Below are 21,635 nucleotides of genomic sequence, written 5' to 3' on the forward strand. Positions count from 1 at the left end.
TGCTGACAAAGCAGCGTTTCTGCATGAGGCTGCAAATAGTTGTCATTTAAAACAAAAATGTCAAAGGGAACTTGACATAGATATTACTGATATTCGGTGGGACATGACTCGGAAAAATGTGAGAATGCAAAACGTCTGCAATAGAATAAAAGCTATGCAATTAGAGATCCTACACAGGATATCATATCATTGTAACATAAGTTTCAGGCAAGACTTACCAATGTGCCTCAAGTGCAAAACAGAGATGGCCAATATGACTTATTGTTTGTGGTCATGTTGGAAAGTACAGAGGTTTTGGAATTTTGTTGGGCAGGATATGGAGACTGATCCAAAATATATGCTGCTTGGTATAATAAATAATTATTTTGCTGACAAATACAAAGCAGTCTGTATGATTTGTTGACATTCTGTGCAAGAACGTGTATACTCATTAGGTGGATAACAGTAAAGGCTCCATATATAGCTCAATGGCACAGCACAATTACTGAGTGTGTTTTTGGATTATTTGACATGTCTGTTAAACTCTAAAGATCATGTGTTCTATAGAACATCAAAGCCTTTTCAGTCTTACATGGATCTGAATATTTTGTCCAATATTACAAGGGGCTTCATATAGTTCCTATTGCCATAAATTTCAATGTATATGTGAGCCAAATATTGTGTTTTGTGCAGTAGTGTGATATTTTTTCTGGAATTTTTGTTGTTTGTTTTAATATCTAAATCAAATGAATAAATATGCTGAAGAATAAAAAAGGTATTTTATTATGCAACCTGAACCCCTCTGTCAAACCTACCTTTAAATGACTGGAAATGTCTTGTGGATGCATGTGCTTAAATCACATTACAGTTGGTACTATGGCTTCATTGCTTCAATTGGCTTCTTATTTGTTATATGACTGATTTTAATATATCATTGGTAGTTTTGTGGAATGGCCTGTAAAGATGAACTTAAAATAATCTTATTCAAGAATACTGACATCAACCAACCTGATGCTCAAGATGTTTGGAAATTTAACACAAAATTTAACATCTAATGTCTATACACTTCATATTTGATTTGCTCAGATTTCCTACCTTTGGTTTACTTAATAATTTTGAACTGATATCACCTTTTGACTGGAAACCAAACCAATCACCAACTTGTAAGAGTGAAATATATATATATATATATATATATATATATATATATATATATATGTCAAGACCACAGTCTATGATTACATCTTGAACATTTATGTAGCCTAAAAAATAAGGTGAAAAAAATATGATATTAATGTTTAAGTCTGAATGTTCTATATATAATTTCTTTCCGTTTCTTTAAGTTTCTTGCTGCAGAGCTGCAGTTACCAACCCAATAGACGCTGATTTTATTATTCCCTTAAAAAAGTACAACACAAACCCTCACAGGGGTGTTGGATTTGCTCTTTGGATTCACGCATCAGGTTAAGTATTGGCGTTTCAGTGGAAAGTAAACCCAGTCGACGCTGCAACAACAGATTCCTGCTGTAATTTACTTCTTTTATCATGATCCCAGTGGCTCTACAGTCTGCACTGTGCTGCAGAATATCAGTTATTTAAAGTTCAACAACCTTAAAGGGGCGATGTAATTCAACTGTGTGAGAGTGTGAAACTAGGTCTGGAGATCTTTTCCGTTCACACATCGTCTCATACAGCCTCCCGTTCATGCAGGAGTGCTGCGCGGGCGGTACCAACTTCTCGAGATCCACAAACTAATGCTTTTTAAGCTTAAGTGATGACGAGCGAGAAGTGATCGATTATCATTTGAAAAAAAAAAAACAAAAAAAAAAAACAGACCTGCAGTGGCGGGGTTCACCTGTGGAGGTTCTGTGATTGGAGAGACATTGCACTTCACTCCGCCCCCTTGGCTCGCTGCCCGCCTCTCCAGGACCCGGAGCGCACTCCGCTCCTCATTACCCTCCACTGGCCGCAGCGGAACATGAGCCTCTGTTTTACTGAGTGGACGTAGATCGACACAAATGGTTCTACCACGTTTCCCCGTTTTGTGCTGACCGAAACTGTTGTCTTGTAAAAAGAATCTGCTGCTGTCACCGGTTCTGATTTTCTTTTCTTTTTTTTTCTTTTTGGATGCGCCATGCAATCTCGTTGGTGGAGTTGTGGCATTCGGCTGGTGGCATGGACATGGGCTTTGAGTCTGGTATTGCTTGGAGCGTGGTGCATCCCCGCAAATGAAGGTAATACGATGCACTGACACCAACTGTGTGTGCCCGTTTGGGCTTTAACTGGTACTGAAAAGTCTTCGGTTAAGATGCTGCTGTATCAAGTGCACTATGAGTCTACGCGGCTTTAACCTCATTTAACAGAAAAAAGTCCCTTTATAGAATTGTTTGAGCAGGTGAATTTATGACAGCGTTGTTTCACAAGCCTCTAATGACTCTGTGTTCCGACACGATAAAAACTGAATTAAAAAGGACCTTTGAACAGAACATGTCTGTCTCTCTGATAACCAGTCCTATAAAGACATGCCAGCGCCGACAGACGCGCAGAGAGCTGCGAAAATCTGTGGATCAGTCTCAAACATTTTCCCGTGGAGCGTGTAAAATGCTCATATTAGTGCATCACAATGACCTTTACGTGCTGCATTATTGTTTTCTGAAAAGGCTACGGGGATTCACATCTTCTTGACGTGGCTTTGATTAGTTTGAGGCTAAATGTCAGGGATTTTAAATCGATGTCCCGGCTTTTCTATTTTTTTTTTGTGATGCTGCCTCTAACTGTTACTGGGACGCTGGTTATCCTATTAATTTTAAACTGGTCTAGTTTATTTAAGCAGTCTTTGAAGATGCAGTTTGCAGCCTTTTGAAAGCCGCATTCTGAGATAGTCCTACATAGCAGACAGATAGCTCAGATCTTTTGCAGGCGATACATAGTTGCCAGATGTTAATAGTTTAATTTGTACCCTCTTAGATTTGCTTGAGCTGATGTACATTTGCATGTCCCCAACTGAATCTGGGATGTGGATAACTGTAAAGTAATTTAAATATTAAACTAAATGGGAAGAAATAGAGGTATTAACCAGTGTGTCAGATATTGTTCCCACGCTATTTTGCACAGTGACCAGTATTTGAAAAGAGTCAGATGAATAGTATTGTTAGAAGCTAATGAGAGAGCATTATCCGGGAACTGGAGAACATTCATCAGCCTGCTTATTCTGCACATGACAGATTTATGTGGTCAAAGTTTAGATTTACAAAAGTGACTCCTAATGTGTGACCATAGTACAATCAAGTCTCCTGGTGGGGGTTTGCAGGGCATCCTTCTGCAGCCCATAAAGTCCAACTACTTTGTCTTTGTCTCTGTGTCCTCTGGATTAAAAGGCTAAAACAGCACTTTAGTTAGGTGAAAATACCATTTTCATTGTTCCATGAAAGAAACATGGTCCTACAAGTAAAATCTATCCCTTTAGGTTACTCAGATGAATCTGTCTTTAGCAGCAATAACAATTCTAAGATATACCTAAATCCCCATGTTGTTAAAACACACCTTTGGTTAAGGTTAATCACCAGGCTGTGTTGAATAAAGATTAAGAGACAGCCACAAAAAACACAACCGCATTTGATCTTTCACATCCTGAAATTAGTCACCCTTTGTTTTCGTCGTCGTCTCTGATTATCAAGCCTCTCCTCAGATTTTTTCCTTCCCAACATGTTGATAAAAACATGTTTTAGTTTCACACAAGGGTTCTTTTTTGCCTCCTTCTGGAATTTAACTAGAAAAGTCATGAGCTAACAAAGCATATAAAATATTACTGTTCAGTGGCTCATCCCTCAAAAATGATTTGCCAGAAGCTGCCATTCACTGCAAACTTTAGATTGATTTGGCACATGTTTGCATTGTAATTGATAATCATACAATTGAACGCATAACTGGAGAGGAAAGTTAAGCCAATAATTGAACAAGCCTGTTCTCTCATTTTACTTATTTATTGTCATTTTAAACTGTTAAAAAAAAAAAAAAAGGGGGGGGGGGTTGGACTTTTTCCCGATTTTAATATGAGCTGAACTTACTGTTACAAACAAACTGATGCTCTGCAACAGATTATGTCCTTAAATTTCATCACATACTTGCCTCATGTAGCTAATTTTCATTTAAAGTTCAGCTTTTGCTTAGATCAAACTGGAAGGAGGGACAAATTAGCAGGAACAAACATCTTTTTTATTGAATTTAAGGACTTCTGACAGTGGGGATTATTTCCTTGCAGTGATGTATCTGCTGATGAATGATTTTAAGGGAAATTGTGCACACTTTGCCAAGTTGATAAATTTCCTCTGCTGAAGCTAATCCATTCTTATTTAAATTGATCAATTTCAGAGTATGTCTGAATGCGGAGCCAGCTGCCTCACATCTGCTGTGGATCATTGTTTTGTCTGATTAATTTGATTGTCTGGTGATAATATGCAGAATATGAGCCCTCAGACTAAGGACTGTTAAAAACCCATTATTTTACTTGCTTTTTGGTTACAGTTTCAATAAAGAAACTTGGAATCTGATAGAAATATAGCAACAGGCTTGAGGGAAGTGGATGTCTGCTTTTTTTAAAATGTAAAAACAGGCCATTAAACCCAAAGCGATCAAAGCCAGCATGTAAATGCTACAGTTAAATATCAACAGATACAGGGAAGGAGGAAACAATATGTTGAAGAAATGAGCTGGTGTGTACTGTAAACATTGGTTTCTGCTAAAATATTGCATTAGGGCTCAATGCGAATGTAGGTAAAGGCTATTTTCTGCTGTAAGAGTGTCAAGGGTCCAGTTTACTAATAAATACCAGCAGCCTTGTGTCTCAGAATGTATATTTAGTTTAATCTTTTGAATTTTGTCAATTTTTTCAAAGCTGCAAATCCACTTACTCTTCAGCAAATCTAAAATATGTATCCTTGAAGTATTGTCACTTAAGACTTTAAAGTTATTTCAGCCATCCAGTGATGATGACTTTTAGTAATGCATGCTAACATGTATCTGGTTTGATCCTTGGAGAGCAAGAGAGAGTAAAGGAGGTAACATGTCCCTTATGATCTAGTTCAGTATCACTTATCTCTTCTTTATGGCCTAATTAGTTGTCTAATCACCTCCTAAGGACATCTTTTATTATTCTGTACAGAGCGGTGGAACCAGTAAAATGTGTGTATGTGGGGAGGGGTTACACAAGTGTATTTTAGTTTAATCTTACATTCACAGCTTGTTCGTATAGTAGGTTTTAAAATAAGCAGGAAGAATTACCAAAAAATAAAATAAACCATTGTTATGAATTTACAAAAATCCTAATCCTTGGATGTTTTGTGCATCACTTCTGTCATTATTACACTGCAGCTAAGATGGTGTTTTATGTCTGTTGGTGGTCAAATGACTAGCTATTTAGCTTCTCCCATTACATGCAAGTCTAAAGGCTTAAAAGATCATTATCGTAGACTTTCTCTTTCATTGTTTAAGTACACTCTGCACACTTTGAGCACAGACGTTATCTTAGGGCAGATAAAGTAAACTGAACTCCGGCCTGAGAGAACTTAATTTTACAACACTTAAAGCTGTAGCAAACAAAGACATATACAGGCTGTCATAGAAGAGATGCGTCATGCGTTCATGTGATTTATGAGGGTCTAGGTAAACAGCGGCTAGGAGTTTGTTCTGACCCAGTCATCTGGAAATAAGTCTTTGGCCTCTGTCAAAGTCACTTAAGTCATTACACCTGCCTATTTCTACCACAGCCAACACGTTTATGATGGGAACCGACTATTCATTAACTGCCTAATGTATCCCGGACTTGTGTTGACATGCATTGAGCTAACCAACCGACCAGCAGAGAAAATGTTGCAGCTGGAAGACTGGGTCACTTTGTAGTCCCAACATATAATATTACCTACTTTGTTGTAGAAGGAGAGTTCAGACTGTAGTGAAAGGAAAAAAAGGAGATTTCACTTTAAAGAGGACTGCACAGATGGAGATGGAAACATGTTTTGAGGAGTGGAGTGGTCAAGTAATTGCACTTGACTGCTTTCAGCTAAGAGGCTGAGCAAGGAGGCTTTTTAATGGTTAAATCTGAGTTACAAGTTGTTTTGAAAGACACTGAATTGTGTAAAAAAAATTGAGTTTCTGGTAAGGAAGATGTGTTTTTGCTATAAAGGCTGCTGAACATTTAATGAACACACTAATACAAGTAAAACAATATAATGCAAAATGGGGAAAACAATCTGTATTAAAGTAAAAAGCACACACATACACACTCAAACTAGTAGCAAATTCCAATCTAATGAAATAGATTTTTAATTGGACGTTAATTTAGACAAATGCACATCAATAAAAATCATTTCACATGAACTAAGATTGAGCTGAAGAATAAATGTGAAGCTTTCAAAAGGTACTTCCAAAGCCTCATTTTGTCATTAAGGGTTTGTCCATTTAAAAACTCTCAAATCAAATTGTGATGCACCTGCAACAAGCCCTGACCTTCTTTAGTTGATTACTTGATGAGTGTAAATGGTTTTTATCTTGACAACATTAGTGAAGATAAAACAGAGAGACAAACACAAACATCCCCACAATATGCCATAAGTGCATGACTAGACTGGGAATCACGCGGATTTGGTATTTGATGGTGGCTTTTACAAAGAGCAGATACACTTAGTCTTTTCTGTTTTTATAAATGATATTTTTTTGTGGTTGTTTTATGCATATTTTAGAAAAAAAAATTTTCTTTAACTTTTAACAGTGAACCTGTTGGATTCTCGCTCGGTGATGGGAGACCTAGGATGGGTGGCTTATCCGAAGAATGGGGTGAGTATAAAAATCTCTAAGACATGTGAAGTTATCTTTGAATAAGTCAGATTTAAGTAACTCTGCATCTACAAAGGGATAGACTTAATTTTATAGTTAAAAAAAAAAATGTTTTCTGTAAAGACGGAAATGTTTCAAGAAATGTGTTTGTCCACTCAAAACCAGTGAAAACACAGTATGTCAGGCCTGTAAGGGGTAACTGCCACAGAAGTGCAACAAAAGCAGGATTAGAGATGATACACATAAACTTGTGTGATTTTAAAATGGTAAATGGTCTGTATTTATATAGCGCTTTACCGTACCTGGAATGATACCCAAAGCACTCTCATTCACCCAATCACACACTGGTGGCGGAAGCTGCCATGCAAGGCACTAACCACCACCAATCAGGAACAATTTGGGGTTTGGTGTCATGCTCAGGGACAACTCGACATGAGCTCGACAGGCCAAGGATCGAACCGGCAACCCTCAGGCTACAAGACGACCTTTCTACCCACTGATCCACGCCGCCCAAACAAACAAAGATGGCGGAGATCTAAAAAGGAAACAAAAGTGTGGACTGATGAGAAAGAGAAGTTTTAAAACCATTTCATGTTATGGAGCTTCTGCAGCACAAACACAACACTGTAATTCGCCGTTGCTGTTAGATGTTAGCAGGGTTTGTGTAATGGGGGTTAAGGGAGAGATGGGGTTATGTTTATGGGTTGTTAACACGGAAACATAACAATGGCATTTTTGGTTTTATTCACTTTGGGACCCAATCTAAAAAATAAACATTTTTGGGCTCCTGAAACCTCATTATCATGTGGATGAAATGGAGACACCTAAACTCATCTGAGTGGGGACATGGCCTAAATTTGATGTTTTATATTTGTAGCCGCTGTGGAAACTTGTCATCGACCATACTGCTACTTTCCTTTTTTAAGAAGTCCATGTTTTGTTTGTTTTATTAAGTTATTCAGAACCGAATTTACAATAGTTTCAGAAGATCCATCGGATGAAGTTAGCAGATTATTATATACCAAAACATTATAATTTTTCTCAGTCTAAAAGCTGTTTCTTGTACACTTCAGGTAACTTAGAATTGCATTGCTCCCCTTTTTTAAAAATTTTTTTTGCAATAAAGTTCAAGTGCTTCATTTGTGTTTGTTGAGGTTAAAGGTCATTTAATTTCCAGGAACTTTCTTTTCATTATCAGGGCAAATTGAATTCATGAATAAGATATTGAAAGTCACCGTGGAATATATTATTCTCAAGCCAGGAACTGAATATCCATTTCCAAGTATTCCCATAGTGAAGGCTAATTAGAGAATGACTTACTAGAGTTGTAAAAATGTACCTTTATGCTATAATATACTGTAGTTTAATGAAGAAGAAATGGGGCTTAAAGAATTATTGGGTATTCTGAAGTTTCAGTGTAACCTTGACTCAAAAAACAACAGTTCTCATCTAAATTGTCCACCTTTTCTCGATAAAATCAAACGTTCAAACCTCTTTAGAGTTTATGTTGTGTTTGGTTTAAATAAAAGATCGTGCATGGATCCGTTTGATCCACATGAAAAATCGTTCATATTGTAGCTCCTCTCTGCAAACATGCAGCTTTACCCAGCAGACAGTAGTGCTGACCTTAGTGTTTTCTCAGCTCTGAACATTCAAAGCACCACTCTCTGGCTGTACAGTATAAAGATGGGAGCGATTGTGCTGACAAAAGCAGGCGTATGTGCAATAATATTAATGAAGACGTGATTATGATGTACTTTTGTGTGTGTGTGCGCTTCAAACAGTCTGGCTGCATTATTAACTACATTCATGGGAGATGGAGAGGAAATAAAACTCATGGTAAAACATATTAAAGATCTCATAATGATATCCTAATTAGCCATTTGTATTCAGCTGCACTTCAGGTAATAATGTTTTCCAATATTTAATTTGTAGTCCAACACACAGAACAAACATGTCTGATAGAATAGATAATCCTCTGTTTGGCATGTTGAAAAACATGTATTTTTTTGTAGTTGGCTGATATAATTTGTGTTTGTACAATAGCATACCATCTGTAGCACACTCCACACACACACACACACACAAACACATACATTCACAGTTCCAGTCTTGGCTGAATAAGTTGTGGAAAAGGGACAAAAAGTCTTTATTACTTTAAGTTTCATGTTCCAGATGGTTCGTTTTATTCCTGGTTTGTCTCTGCTTCATTGCCTGTTCTCATATTCATCACTTCTCCTCCTTTACCTTTGGTTCAGGTCCTATTTTTGTTCCCTTCTCCTTTCCCTATCCCCAAACATTTGCTTGACTCCTTCTCATCTCATTTTCTTCTTATTCTTTTCATCAGCTTGTCATTTCATTCCACTGCTTCTCTGCACTCTCTTCTGCTTTGTGCTCCCTTCAGCTTTACCCTTCCAAAGCTTAGAAGTTCTTTGAAAGTCACTGAAACCTGCTTTTAAGCCAGATAAGGTAAAATAAGGGCTTTACCATGTACATATAAATTAGAGCTGTGATTCTTTGTTGGCCTCACAGTTTGTTTCAGTTGTGATTAATCTGCAAATGAATCAGCTCATCTAAAAATGCATTTTAATGTTTAGTTATATATGAAAGATGGATCAAATATACTTGATGTATTCCAAGTAGTTGGACCATTGAGTACAAATTGCCATGGTAATATAAGCCATCTACATATGATTGTCTTCATAGTTTGGTTACTCTGACTCTCTCTCCTAATGCCACTCTCATTGTAGCCATCTATCTCCTAAATGCATGTTTTAGAGATGAAAAAGAAGCATGGAGAAAGCCACTCCGGTCAAGTGAGCCTACACTAACAAATACTTGGGCAATATGTAAGTGTGAGATCACTTGATTGCAACAGAAAGTCTAAGTTCATGCATTGAGCAAGTTTGTGTGTGTTCAGACACAGAAGTTAAATGTAAAATGGACGAACTGGTTCGGAAGATAAACATCATTGGATCTATCACCTGGCAGTGGTTCAGGTTTCACAAGGAAAATGTTAAATAAAACAAGGTTACCTGCAATATGTGCTTTCAAACCATGCCACAAAAGGCAGCAGTACCACACATTGTTTCACCCCCTGCAACTTCATCCAATACAACATGAGGAATATCTCAAAGTCTGCATTGTTACATCTCCCCCCACACAGAAGAAAACGTCAACCTACTTAGCCAAAAAGAGGTATGGCTGCAGTAACAAAATGCATCACCAAAGACATGGCTTCAGAAATTTCATAAAGACACTTGACCCAAAGTATGATTTGCCTGGTTTCAAACTCTTTGCAGAGAAAGCACTACCGAGATATAAAATGTGTATTACGATAAAGCCTAAAAAATATCTCAATATAATTGTAGGCCATAATGCCCACCCCAGTCTGGATTGCATTTTTATTTAGCATTTTCAAACAGCAGATTAGTGTCTAATGAAAAAGGAGGGAAAAGCTACAAATTTTAAATGTACTCTAAGTGTCTAAGTGACCTTCCTGATTACTGTATATTACATTAAGGTCAGTTACCTCTAAAATGCACAAATCCAATGACTACATGACTAGCTTTCATACAGAGTGCATTACCTGGGCTTTTGTTTGTGATGGAAGCTTACATTGCAACTCCAAGGTCTTCTGAAATCCAGAAGTTTTCTACCACCACATAAGTATATAGATCATTGGCTATGAAAGCTGCTGCAGATTTGGAAGATATTTTCCTTTTCTCAGAGTTAGATATCATAGTTAAGTGTTTTGTTATTCTACTGAGTCAGAGTGGAAATGGTTAACATAGTTCCCTATGCTGTCTTAGTTGTATTACTAAAAAAACAATATTTAGTAAAGCAGATTTTATACACTGTGTCTGTTGTATGTAATTCATTCTTTTAAGAACTTCACAAAATCCAAAGTTGTCTTTTGATTGCACATTATGTTTTCCTCTGCCATGTTAAGTATTAGCGTAAGATTGGAGCAAACTTCTTGTTTGATATTTTGCTGGCTCCTCGTCTTTGATGTGCATCTCTAGTTGAATGCAACATGCTGTTATAACTGCACCTTTTTCTGCCCAGTCCATCGAGAAAATCACTAATTCAGAGTTGTAGACTATAATTTTGTGCTGGCTGCATTCTCAGAATTTATTCTCCATCACCACACTGATGCAAAAATTGTTCGCTTCCACATAGAGATGCATCTTAGATCAGCCCTCTTCTACAAACTTCATATTCGGTGTCAGCTCTCTTATCTATCACCTCTATAACTTCTCGTTTTATTGCACTAGAGAAGAATGTACTTGAATATTGGGTGGGCTGCTTATCACATGACATTGACCCTTTGAATTTTATTTTTTTTTTAAGATTTTCCTGGTGCATTAGTAGTGCAGTGATCACCAACTGTGGACCTGCTAAGCCACTGTCCTGCAGATTGTATGTGTTTATTTGCTGCAATACACCTGAGTCAAATTATTAACGGGTCATCTAGAGGCTTGTGCTGAACTTGACGACAAGTTGCCATTTGGATCAAGTGTGTTGCAGCAGGGAAATGTCTAAAACCTGCAGGACAGTTGGTGATCTTGCACTAAAGTACAGCATATTGGCCATCCTCTCTACCTGATAAAATGCTATGAACTGCAGTATTTTCACTGTGGGTCCAGATGGATTTTTTTACACATAAAAACTTTTGGATAAGTTATGTTAAAAAAACATATTTACCAAATCTAAATAAATTTCCATGTTCATCTACAAGTTTGCTGAATTCAGTAAAGCAAAGAAATTATCCAGATGACAGGGACAGGGCTTTTGTCAGTTTAAGCTAAAGATCAGTGCTGTTACTAAATGCTGGTACATAAAGGGTGAGTACGAATTGTAAATTCCTTGGATATTATAGTGCGGTCTTCTAATGACATGACAAATTACCCATTACAACTAAAAGTGACTTGGACTTGCAAAAAATGGACTTGTGAACATCTCTGCAAAGGAAGACAAATTCCATGTGCTGTGTGGCCTTCTTTCACTCTAACTGTTGTGTTAAACATTTAATCAAATAAAGACACAAACACAGTGGGTGACAGGTGATAAGCTAATGTCTAAAAAAAAATATATATAAACCTGCAAAGACACAAAGCTAACTTACCATCTTACTACTAGAGATGGGACTTTAACAAGTTTATTGTAATTAATTAAAAAAAAAATTATTGTGTTAAAAAAATTGTAACATTTAATCTCAGTTTGCATTCGAAGCAACACGGAACGTTTGTCAGTGCACATGTTTTGTTTTTTTTGTTTTTTTTACTGTCGGTTTTACTGGTCTGTCTTAACGTCCACTGAAGTGTCCTATGAGTAATTTCAGAGGTTTTAACAGATTCAGCGTCCTGTGTTGTTGCTCTTGTTCTGTCCCATTTCACGAATGTTAAGCGGACTAAGAAGTGTGTAGGAGGACTCTGTAGCCTACGTAGTCTGCACACTCTGAAGTGTGCAGACCCTGAACTGGGACACACCTTAAGTCAGTGTTGCTATTTTAACTACTTTAGTGCTATATTTAGTGAGTTTTCAGACCCGTCTAATGACTCTTTCTCAAAGAAGCAGCTAGCAACAAATCTAGAGACTTTTTCTGGTGTTACAGGAGACTTCTGGAAACTGATGTGAAAGCATGTATAGTTTACTTCTTCTCAATGAGCAGCACTTCCGCAGGCCCCTCCACCGTCCATTAGCCCCCACAGCTGCAGTCAGAGCAGGAGACGTTCACCTCTCCTCCATGACCAGACTAAAAATGAAACGCACAAGGTTGACACTAGCTCATCCCGTCTTGGCTTATCGTCAGATATTAATGTCTATTATTAAAGAGTGTGGACGAAAACATTTAAAAAGTTAAAAATACTGTAACATGTTATATACTTTTAATCAGAGAACAGCTGGAGCTGTTAGTTAAACTACGTAAAACAACACTTTAACTGTAGGTCTGTTCATTTTGGGCCAAGGATATTTTCTACTTCATTTTATACTGTTTGGAATTGAAATGCAATTAAATGCATTTTCCAGAGATAACTAGAGCTTGAGTTTACTATATTAATGTTTGTGTCTATTATTTGATTTACTCATCTACTAAAATCCATTTAAATTTAAATAATGTTGTTTTTTGGGGCCAATATTGTTATGCAATTAAAATTGGATTAATTGAGATTAATTAATTACAAAGCTTGTAATTATTTTTTTTAATCGAGTCCCACACCTAATTTAAACATGTAAAATATATTTCCTAAATAACAGTGACTGTGAAGCTTGTTTGCTTCTAGAAAGCTTTGGAGAAGAAAAAAAAGACTAAATAACACTAACACTGTACAGTAGATTAAACTTGGTTAAGTTTATAAAAATGTAGTAAAACTTTGGGATAGATTTTTCTAAACTTTGCTTATAGCTGCTACACATTCTAATTATTTTATCATCACCAACTTGCATGTTTCAGAGCCACCATTTAGATCTTTCAGATAAGCTTGAAAAGTGATGAATGATTTGGTTCATACTTTCACTTCTAGGCCCACAGCCCTTAAGTTGTGCAAGACAATGAAACAAGAAAAAAAAAAAAGAAGGTGGAACTGAATATGAGTGGAAACCACACTAAATTGATGTAATCGTTGATTTGCTTGGCCGAGCAGCCAGTTATGATGCTCTCTTTCATCTGGAACCTACCCTGTGCTCAGTTGACTGAAACGGGAGCAGGCTAGCGTCAAAAGGTGCGAGCGCACTGTGAAAACTCAAGTCAAGGGTTGGGCAGATATGCTAAACGATACCCAAGGATAGATGACAGCTGAGGTGTACTTCAGGACCCTAAACTCTGTCACTAATGAGAAAATCATAGCTGTTCTTTGAACAGCTCAAGAGATGTTTGCCAAGGGATTTCTTGTTAACATTTGCTGGTGCTATTTATTTTTCCTGTTCTTTGTGCGATACACTTCCATAAAGGCTGGAAGATGAGATGGAGTTCAAGGGATAAACAGACAATCGTAAGAGAATGGTGAATGTTTACAAATGTAGCAAGAGGAAGTGAGAGGAAAAGTGTAAACTGAAAAGAAGACAAGAAAACCAAGGACAGGATAGGCGACAAGAAGTCAGAGGAATGTGGAAAGAAGATAGCAGGAGAAGGGAAGAAGCAGTCGAGTAGTGTTTCTAGGTTAGACTTGAGATTTGATAATTGATGGAAGAATAGAGGACACAAAGGGGAAATGATGATAGACACGGCTGAAATTAAGATACAAGATTGAGAGAAAAAAGAGGGATGAATGAGAGGACCGCAGACATGTGGAAGGGGAGTGGGAGTGTTGTCAGGCTTATAAGCAAAAGGGACAGTTCTATTACAGTGTCACGATGGTCAGCGGTAATGTGTGGTAATAATAAGTTGGAGACAGCTTTATAGAATTAGAGCCAGGAGAGCACTCAGCGCAGCCACAGGGGGTCTGCTGATGGATGTGTCTCACAGAAATGCACCCACACATTTAATAGTCAGGAAAAACTAAACACACACACTAAGGAGGAGCTGCAGGGATGCCTATAGGGGTAGTTGCGCATTTGAGAAGAGAGGATGCAGAGGTGACTAAGAGGTTAAGGATGGATGAGGTGGTTGTTGTTTATTTGGACCACTTACCATCACTAAAAACTCATTCAGTTTGTTGGCTTTTTCCTTGTTTACATTAAATCAAACATTTACCTATATTCTAGTTTTTTTTAATAATTAACCAAATGTAGTCTTTCAAGGTAAATTGCTCATGGGGGAAAAGATTATGAAATAATGTATAGAACAAATAGTAAATGAACAACTATATCCCATGAAAGAACTGCAGTCTCAGCAGGAGTAGATCTATGATTAGCTGAGACTGCCGATTACCATCAGCAGTATGCCATTATATTTTTTTTTCCTCAGCGCCTCACGTAGCAGCATGGGTGGTCCTGACATGCAATTTTAGAATGTCACCTCGCTGTGGGTATGGAGCTTTGTGTGTATTTTACATGTGAGGACGCAACAACTCATTATGCACATACTGTAGTGATCAAGAAACATGTTTCTCTGTTGGTTGTTGCCAAAAGAAAAACAAATATAGACAAAGTAGTCCATTTCTTATATCAAGAATTCCATTTCTTGCTATGCTAACTTGTGTTTGAAGTGTTTCTGGCTCCTTTAAAAGAATGTTTGCTTGCAAATAGGTTGTGTGAAATATTTGATGACTCAGTTGAAAGAGTTTGCGCATGCAAGCATCTTGTCCTATTTGCGTGTATAATCAAACACTTTTAAAAAAAGAGATAAGATCTGAGCCTCACTTCCATACACAGATACTGAACCCATCTGGTTCTGGGCAAAATGGAGAGGAGGTCATCTGTTCAATTTCCTGCTAGGATACCAATAATAACTGGTAGCTATGTGTGTGCACGTGTGTGTGTGTGTGTGTGTGTAAGCCGTGTAAAGCTCAGAGCAGGCTGGTAGATCTGTGTGATCTAACCAGTAAGAGGCTTAATGTCTACACTGGAACTGACTGGGCTGAAGTCGTCTGAAAGAAACGGTGGGCTCAGTCACAGACCAGCACATAGAGATTGTGTGTCTATACTTGTGAGGACCTTTGTTAATACAATTGTATTGAAGCTGAAGCATAACTCAGAAACAAAGTGTTAAACCTCAAGTGGCTATTAGTAGTTTACATAACGATCAAAATGTCATTACTTATCTGAAAAGTACAATTTTTCCTCACAAGGATAAAAGTTCACAAGCATAAATACATCTACATAAACAGTTTGGCATTTGCATGTTGTCCATTTAGCAATATGCAAATGCTTAATAAGTAAATGCCCACATTAATTTGGAAATGGTTCAGTAACTGAATAATTATAACCATAAAACAAAAGACTCAAGTAGGGAGGACCTAAAAACAGACAGATGGAGAACAAGACGGAGAGCAGAGAGAAAAGACAAAGACAGAAGGTTGTACACAACAGCTTCAGCAAGGATTGATTAATATGGGCTATTAAGCTATAACACCAGATCATAGTCTGGTCCCTCTGGCCATATTACGGTGACATGATGAAGCGGCTGTATTAGCCATGGGAGAGTGCTAGTGATGCAGATAATAGCCACATCCCAGGAGACCCACAGTGGGAATTAATGCTGCTGTCTTAGAGACACAGGCATGGATGTAGATCCACACACATACACTTTTTTGCTGACAGAATAATTTACATATATGCACACACACGCAGGAATGGATTCACACATGCACACACAGAGTTTTGGAGGTATGGTCATACAGATTAACACAATTATCAGTGCACTTTTTCTTCTTCTTGCTTTAACGAGCCCCACCCCTCCTTCATGGTAAATTCATACATACCCTTTAACACCATCTTATTCCTCTCTATCTGCTGCAGTTGGAGGAAATGAGGTGGAAGGGATGAGGATTATTCTATCTATACCCCCACACACACATACACACATGAATGCACACTTTTATTTTTTTCATTTCCTCACCACTGTTAAGCCTTTCAGAAAATGCATTGCTCATTTGTTGCTCATTTATACTGCATTTCCATGGGTTTCAACCCTGAATGTAAGTTTTCATTTGGATATGTTTCCTTGCACAGACTTGATACTTATTCATAATAATACATGCTTGCTTGTGCTCTAGTATATAGGCACATATTTCCTCAAAACCTATTTAAATGAATGGGCACAATGTAAAGTCTAGTTAAAATAGCCATGCTGTTCAACATGAATCTGAAAGTGATAAAACTTCTGACAAAAAGAAAAAAGTAGGATTTGTGGCCACATTTTAATCATGGCAGTATAGTAAGCAGTGAGAGAAAGCAGGGACGTCACAATATACCAGTGTTAATGATAATTATGATATCAGCCCTTCAGGCCCTTTGTCTATTGTGTAGTAAATGTCTGCAACAACTATATATGTTGACAGATAAAGAATAGGTATGGATGGCACATTGCACAAATTAAAAAGTTTCAGGCTTGCATTAAAAAAAATACCCTTTTAGGATGAACATAAATTTCCCTTTTTAGAAAGATGCAGCTGTAGCTCTAAACCTATCAGATTACAGTACAACATTTGGACATTATTTTTGCAAAGGCCAACGCTGATAAAGTGAAGCAGAACAAAATTAGAGAAGTTTAATTACAGGTAATTTAGTGAGGTCTTAGAAATGGGCATTTTGTCACAGTTTGGGACCATTCTTTTCTTTTTAAAAGAAGCAAATAACATCCGTGAGATTGAGTTTAGCTCAGTTGCCAGAAATGTTCACCCAAAAAAAAACTCAGAGAAAAAAAGATCTTTATGCTAATTAAAGCTAATTAGCAAATTTTGTCAATGGACAACCTTTCTCAACATTTCTTAAATGATTTTAAGTAAATGGACTGTGTCTAACAGCCTTTTATCTTCTGTCTACCTCAGTGGGAGGAGATCGGGGAAGTTGATGAGGACTACGCCCCCATCCACACCTACCAAGTATGTCGTGTGATGGAGCAGAACCAGAACAACTGGCTCCACACCAACTGGATTCTGACTGAGGGTGCCCAGCGAGTATACATTGAGCTCAAGTTCACCCTGAGAGACTGCAATAGTCTACCTGGAGGGGTTGGGACCTGCAAGGAGACTTTTAACATGTATTACTATGAAACGAACGGTGATGAGGAGGAAATGGAGGATGGAGAGATGAGAGATGATGTTGGCATGACAGACGAGGAAGACAGGGCAATGAAGGAGAGCAGATACATCAAGATTGACACCATAGCGGCGGATGAGAGCTTCACCGAGCTGGACCTGGGGGACCGCGTGATGAAGCTCAACACCGAAGTCCGTGATTTAGGTCCTTTGACCCGGAAAGGCTTCTTCCTGGCATTTCAGGATTTAGGGGCCTGCATCGCTTTGGTGTCGGTGCGGGTTTTCTACAAACGCTGCCCGTTCTTGGTGAAGAGCCTGGCCGAGTTTCCTGACACCATCCCAGGATCGGAAGCATCGCAGCTAGTGGAAGTCGTGGGCCACTGCATCAATAACTCCCTGCCCTATGAGCCTCCCCGGATGCATTGCAGCACCGAGGGGGAGTGGCTGGTGCCCATTGGAAAATGTGTTTGCAAACCAGGATTTGAGGAAATTGGTGGATCTTGTCAAGGTGAGAGGGGAAAGATTAAGTAGTACTAATGATCATTTCACTTTCTAAGTGGCTTAAATAATTTAACAATATCCAGCCTTTTATGCTTTTCTTTTATCTAACTTTTTTGTTGTTGTCCATTCTTCCAGTTTTCTATCTTCCTATGTTTGTGAGTGCACATTGTGTATGTTTGTTTTGGTTGCCATCTTCATCCTGTGTTTATTTTCATACCCATGTGCATGTTTATTTTTAATACTGTGTGCTTGAGCGTGCACAGATCTGTTTATTTTTTTACTAACAGTGTTTCTTATTCTGTGTGTGTGTGTATGTCTTTGCAAGTCTGTGTTTCTGCTTTGCTTAGTGGAGGGTATTCCCCGAAGCCCTGCAGCACTTTGCTGCTCTCATAAAGCAACTGTTCTGCTTCGGCTCGTGCCCAAACACTCCCTCCGCCGACCTTAACTGCCATTTCCACGGGCACCCAGGGTTTCTGTGTTTTTCTCTGCTTCCATCATCTCCAGTTTTCCTCTTTACTGTCTTCTGAATTACTCAATTTTCTGACTTTCACTCACTCTACCTGTGCCACCCAGGGCAGCTCTGAATGCCATGGATACATTTAGAATCCAGAGAACAGCTGAAGCATAAAGCTTTATAATACAGGAATTTTTGGTATTTTGAGTGATTATCTTTTGAAAACCTGTTGGTAAATTATATAGGTTCATTCGTTGAACTAAAGAATTTATCTCAGGTCCTAGGGTGTAAAAGGTCAACTCTTTGAATGTGCAAAGATATGAACGATTCTATAACTTTTATAAGTTATATTTATATACACGGAAACTTGTATAGAAGGCATAAATCTTTAAAGAGGCAGCAGTATTTTTGCACTTGTTTCCTCTAATAGTAGCTGGGTTTCCAACCAGTCTGAAGCAAACTCTTGAAGTGTTGTCATAGAAATCAGGTTAATTTCCATTACCTATAAAAAGTAGGCACCTCTTGTTCCACCTGGACAAGTCCTCTTGTGATAAAATTTCCAACATGGCTCTTGTAAGGGATTTTTGCAACCTACCACAGAACTCTGTGATCACGTCTACTAATCACAAGATGGCTGCCATTTAGCAGAGAGTTAGCCATCCCTGCAGAGGCTTTGCTTCGTCAAACATGGAATCTCTGTGGGGAGATCATTAGGAAACAGCTGTCAGTAGGCCGCTGGTCTGCCTGGAGTCATGCTGCCACAGACTGTACTGTCAGCCAGACTCCTGTTACAGATGTATGTTTACAAGGATCATACGCAACATCCTATTCAAGTGCAGTAAGAATATTCAAAATAATGTAGATCAAATTGTGCAGTGTACAAAAGCACCATCTCTTTATATTGTATGTGGTACATGAGGGTGCTGCTGCAGCACTGTGAGCACAGTAAAACTGAAGAGAGGAGAGTAAATCCATGTTGTACAAATCAACAGGATGAAGAGATGAGCACAGAGACAGATGAAGGGGAAAGAAATACAAGACATATTTTGCTGAGAAAGGGGCGTGAATGCTAAAAATGAGAGAACATCTGAACTGTGTTGTGTGTTATGATTAGTATTCATCAACATACCATACAGTCTTAAACAGTTAATGAAGTACTTGAACCCTTTGCCTATTTTCTTGGACCAGTTGAATGAACTGAGGTCTGCAGGAGAGAATTAAGAATTATATTAAATGAAAACTTGTATGCAAGTATAAGTTCACTGGCTTTAACTTTATCTTTTGTTTATTGACAGTGTTTCTGTATGATGGGAAAGTTGATTCTGAAGAGCACTGGACAGGTTGTTATATAATTGTTTGGGAATACTTTTTTTTTTGCCAGGATAACCAAATGCAAGCCAGCTTTTTATAATTCTAATCTGCATATTGGGTTATTAGTGATAAACCAAAAGTAATATAGAAGGATTTTTTTCTTTTCTTTTTTGTTTTAGTGTGAATCAAAATTAACTTGGTAAAGATGCATGAAAAATAATTCTGTACAAGTCTGAATAGATAATTTGGCCCAAAAGAGAAGATTTTTTTTTAAGCTGAATGGAGCTTGTCTGGGCAGCATAGTAAATTAAAACAATATTGTCTTTTATGCCGTAGGCTGGGCTGGAAAGACGCAGACGAAGGTGACGTTCCCTTCCTACTGATATTCTCAAAAAACTTGAAAAAGTAAAAAAAAATAACTTGCAAGAAACTGGTCCCTGTTTTCCCAGGCTCGTTACAGCAGAGCAAATATTCAGGTTTTTACCTGATTTTAATTTTAACGAGTTTGAGTGTTTTGTATTCTGAGAAGATGAAGTTTCAATATATTTGCTACTGGTTAAACTATTTGAAATAAAAACTTAGACGTTTAGAAAAAAATGGTCCATATTTACATGAGCGAGTGAAACGCATTCCTAGTAATTAATGAAGCAGCTGGATTTTTTTCTCCTTATGGTTTGAAATGCAGATGAAACTGGTTAACTGACAGTCTTTGAAACCGTCTACAGAGACAAACAAGGCAGGGTTTTTCCTCTCTGGCAGCTTTGTAGTTCGTCGCCTCAGTAAACACTTTTTCGTGCATTTTAGTCACTCACGTTATTGTGTGTGAAGTGTTGAATTTTATTTAGAAGACACTGAATGTCTGAACTCCATACTGGGAGAAGTTGAATGTATTCATTGTCTCTTTTATTGGGGGGAAGGAATTCTGAAATTCTGTCAGAGTGGATTTGTAGAACTTTTACTGGGTGTAGTGGTTTAATTTTTACTTAGTGGGGGGAAATAAAGAGATGTGGGGTATGTTTATATGTGGCTTGTCAAGATGTGGTTTGATTAGAACTTCGATATACCTGCCAAGAAATGTCAATACCAGTACTGAAACAAACAGCAGTAAAAACTTAGACCTCGGGAAAGTAATGGAAGAAACTGGGAGAAAATGGAGCTTTTATTTCTTATTATTCATAACAGTTTTTAGTTTGATAGCTTGGAAGATTGAAAACGCACCCTGAGAACTTGTTCTAAATTGTCATTTTATGATCTAATTTAGCTGAATAAAGGATGATAGAAAATGCATGTAGTTGAGAGCCGACATCTGCCAAGCTGGAGTATTGAGCTATTTTGTGTTTAGTCTACTTTTGTGTTTAACTGCAGTGTGTTTTCTAATAATCCTGCATCATCATTACCATAAAGGGCTAGAGTTACAGCCGTGTTGTGTTGGTTGGTTTTCTTTGTTTTCCTTTTTTTTTTCTCTCCAACATCTTTTTCTATGACAATAATTTGACATTAACATTCAAAATGTTTTACTTGTATGCACTGATTAATAGGGCTTAATCAGTGCATCATCACTAATTTCCTCAATCAGTTCGATTCACAGCCGCCAGTTTCAGTTTGTTTTCGATATCAAGTCATTAACAGCTAATTGTGTAACGCCACCTGTTTTTATTAAATATTAAGGACATCCTCATGAAAACTATTTTTATAAAACACTGAGTGCATTTACTTGAAAATCAAAATCTGTTATCTGGGAGTAATCAGATTACTGTAATAATCTGATCTGACTACATTCATTTCTGAAGTATCATAACAATAGTGTTTCCTAGATTCAGAGCCAGAAATGCTGTAATTAAAAAAAACAAAAAAACACTCAGGACAGAAAAAAGTTAAGTTCAAATCGCAAACAACATGTTTATGTTATTAAAACC

General features: G+C 37.7%; 1 protein-coding gene across 1 annotated transcript in view; it reads left to right on the forward strand.

Moving 5' to 3' along the window:
- The first annotated feature begins 1,828 nt into the window (after positions 1 to 1,828).
- LOC121630218 (ephrin type-A receptor 5) overlaps positions 1,829 to 21,635 on the forward strand; it is a 73,934-nt gene continuing 54,127 nt past the window's right edge. The window contains exons 1-3 of the mRNA XM_041970368.1: positions 1,829 to 2,213; positions 6,746 to 6,810; positions 17,244 to 17,961. Of these exons, the coding sequence (XP_041826302.1) occupies positions 2,114 to 2,213; positions 6,746 to 6,810; positions 17,244 to 17,961 (883 nt within the window). The 5' untranslated portion in view covers positions 1,829 to 2,113. The remainder of the gene's footprint in view (positions 2,214 to 6,745; positions 6,811 to 17,243; positions 17,962 to 21,635) is intronic.

The sequence above is a fragment of the Melanotaenia boesemani genome, chromosome 19 (assembly GCF_017639745.1).
Source record: "Melanotaenia boesemani isolate fMelBoe1 chromosome 19, fMelBoe1.pri, whole genome shotgun sequence".
NCBI classification, from domain to species: Eukaryota; Metazoa; Chordata; class Actinopteri; order Atheriniformes; family Melanotaeniidae; genus Melanotaenia; species Melanotaenia boesemani.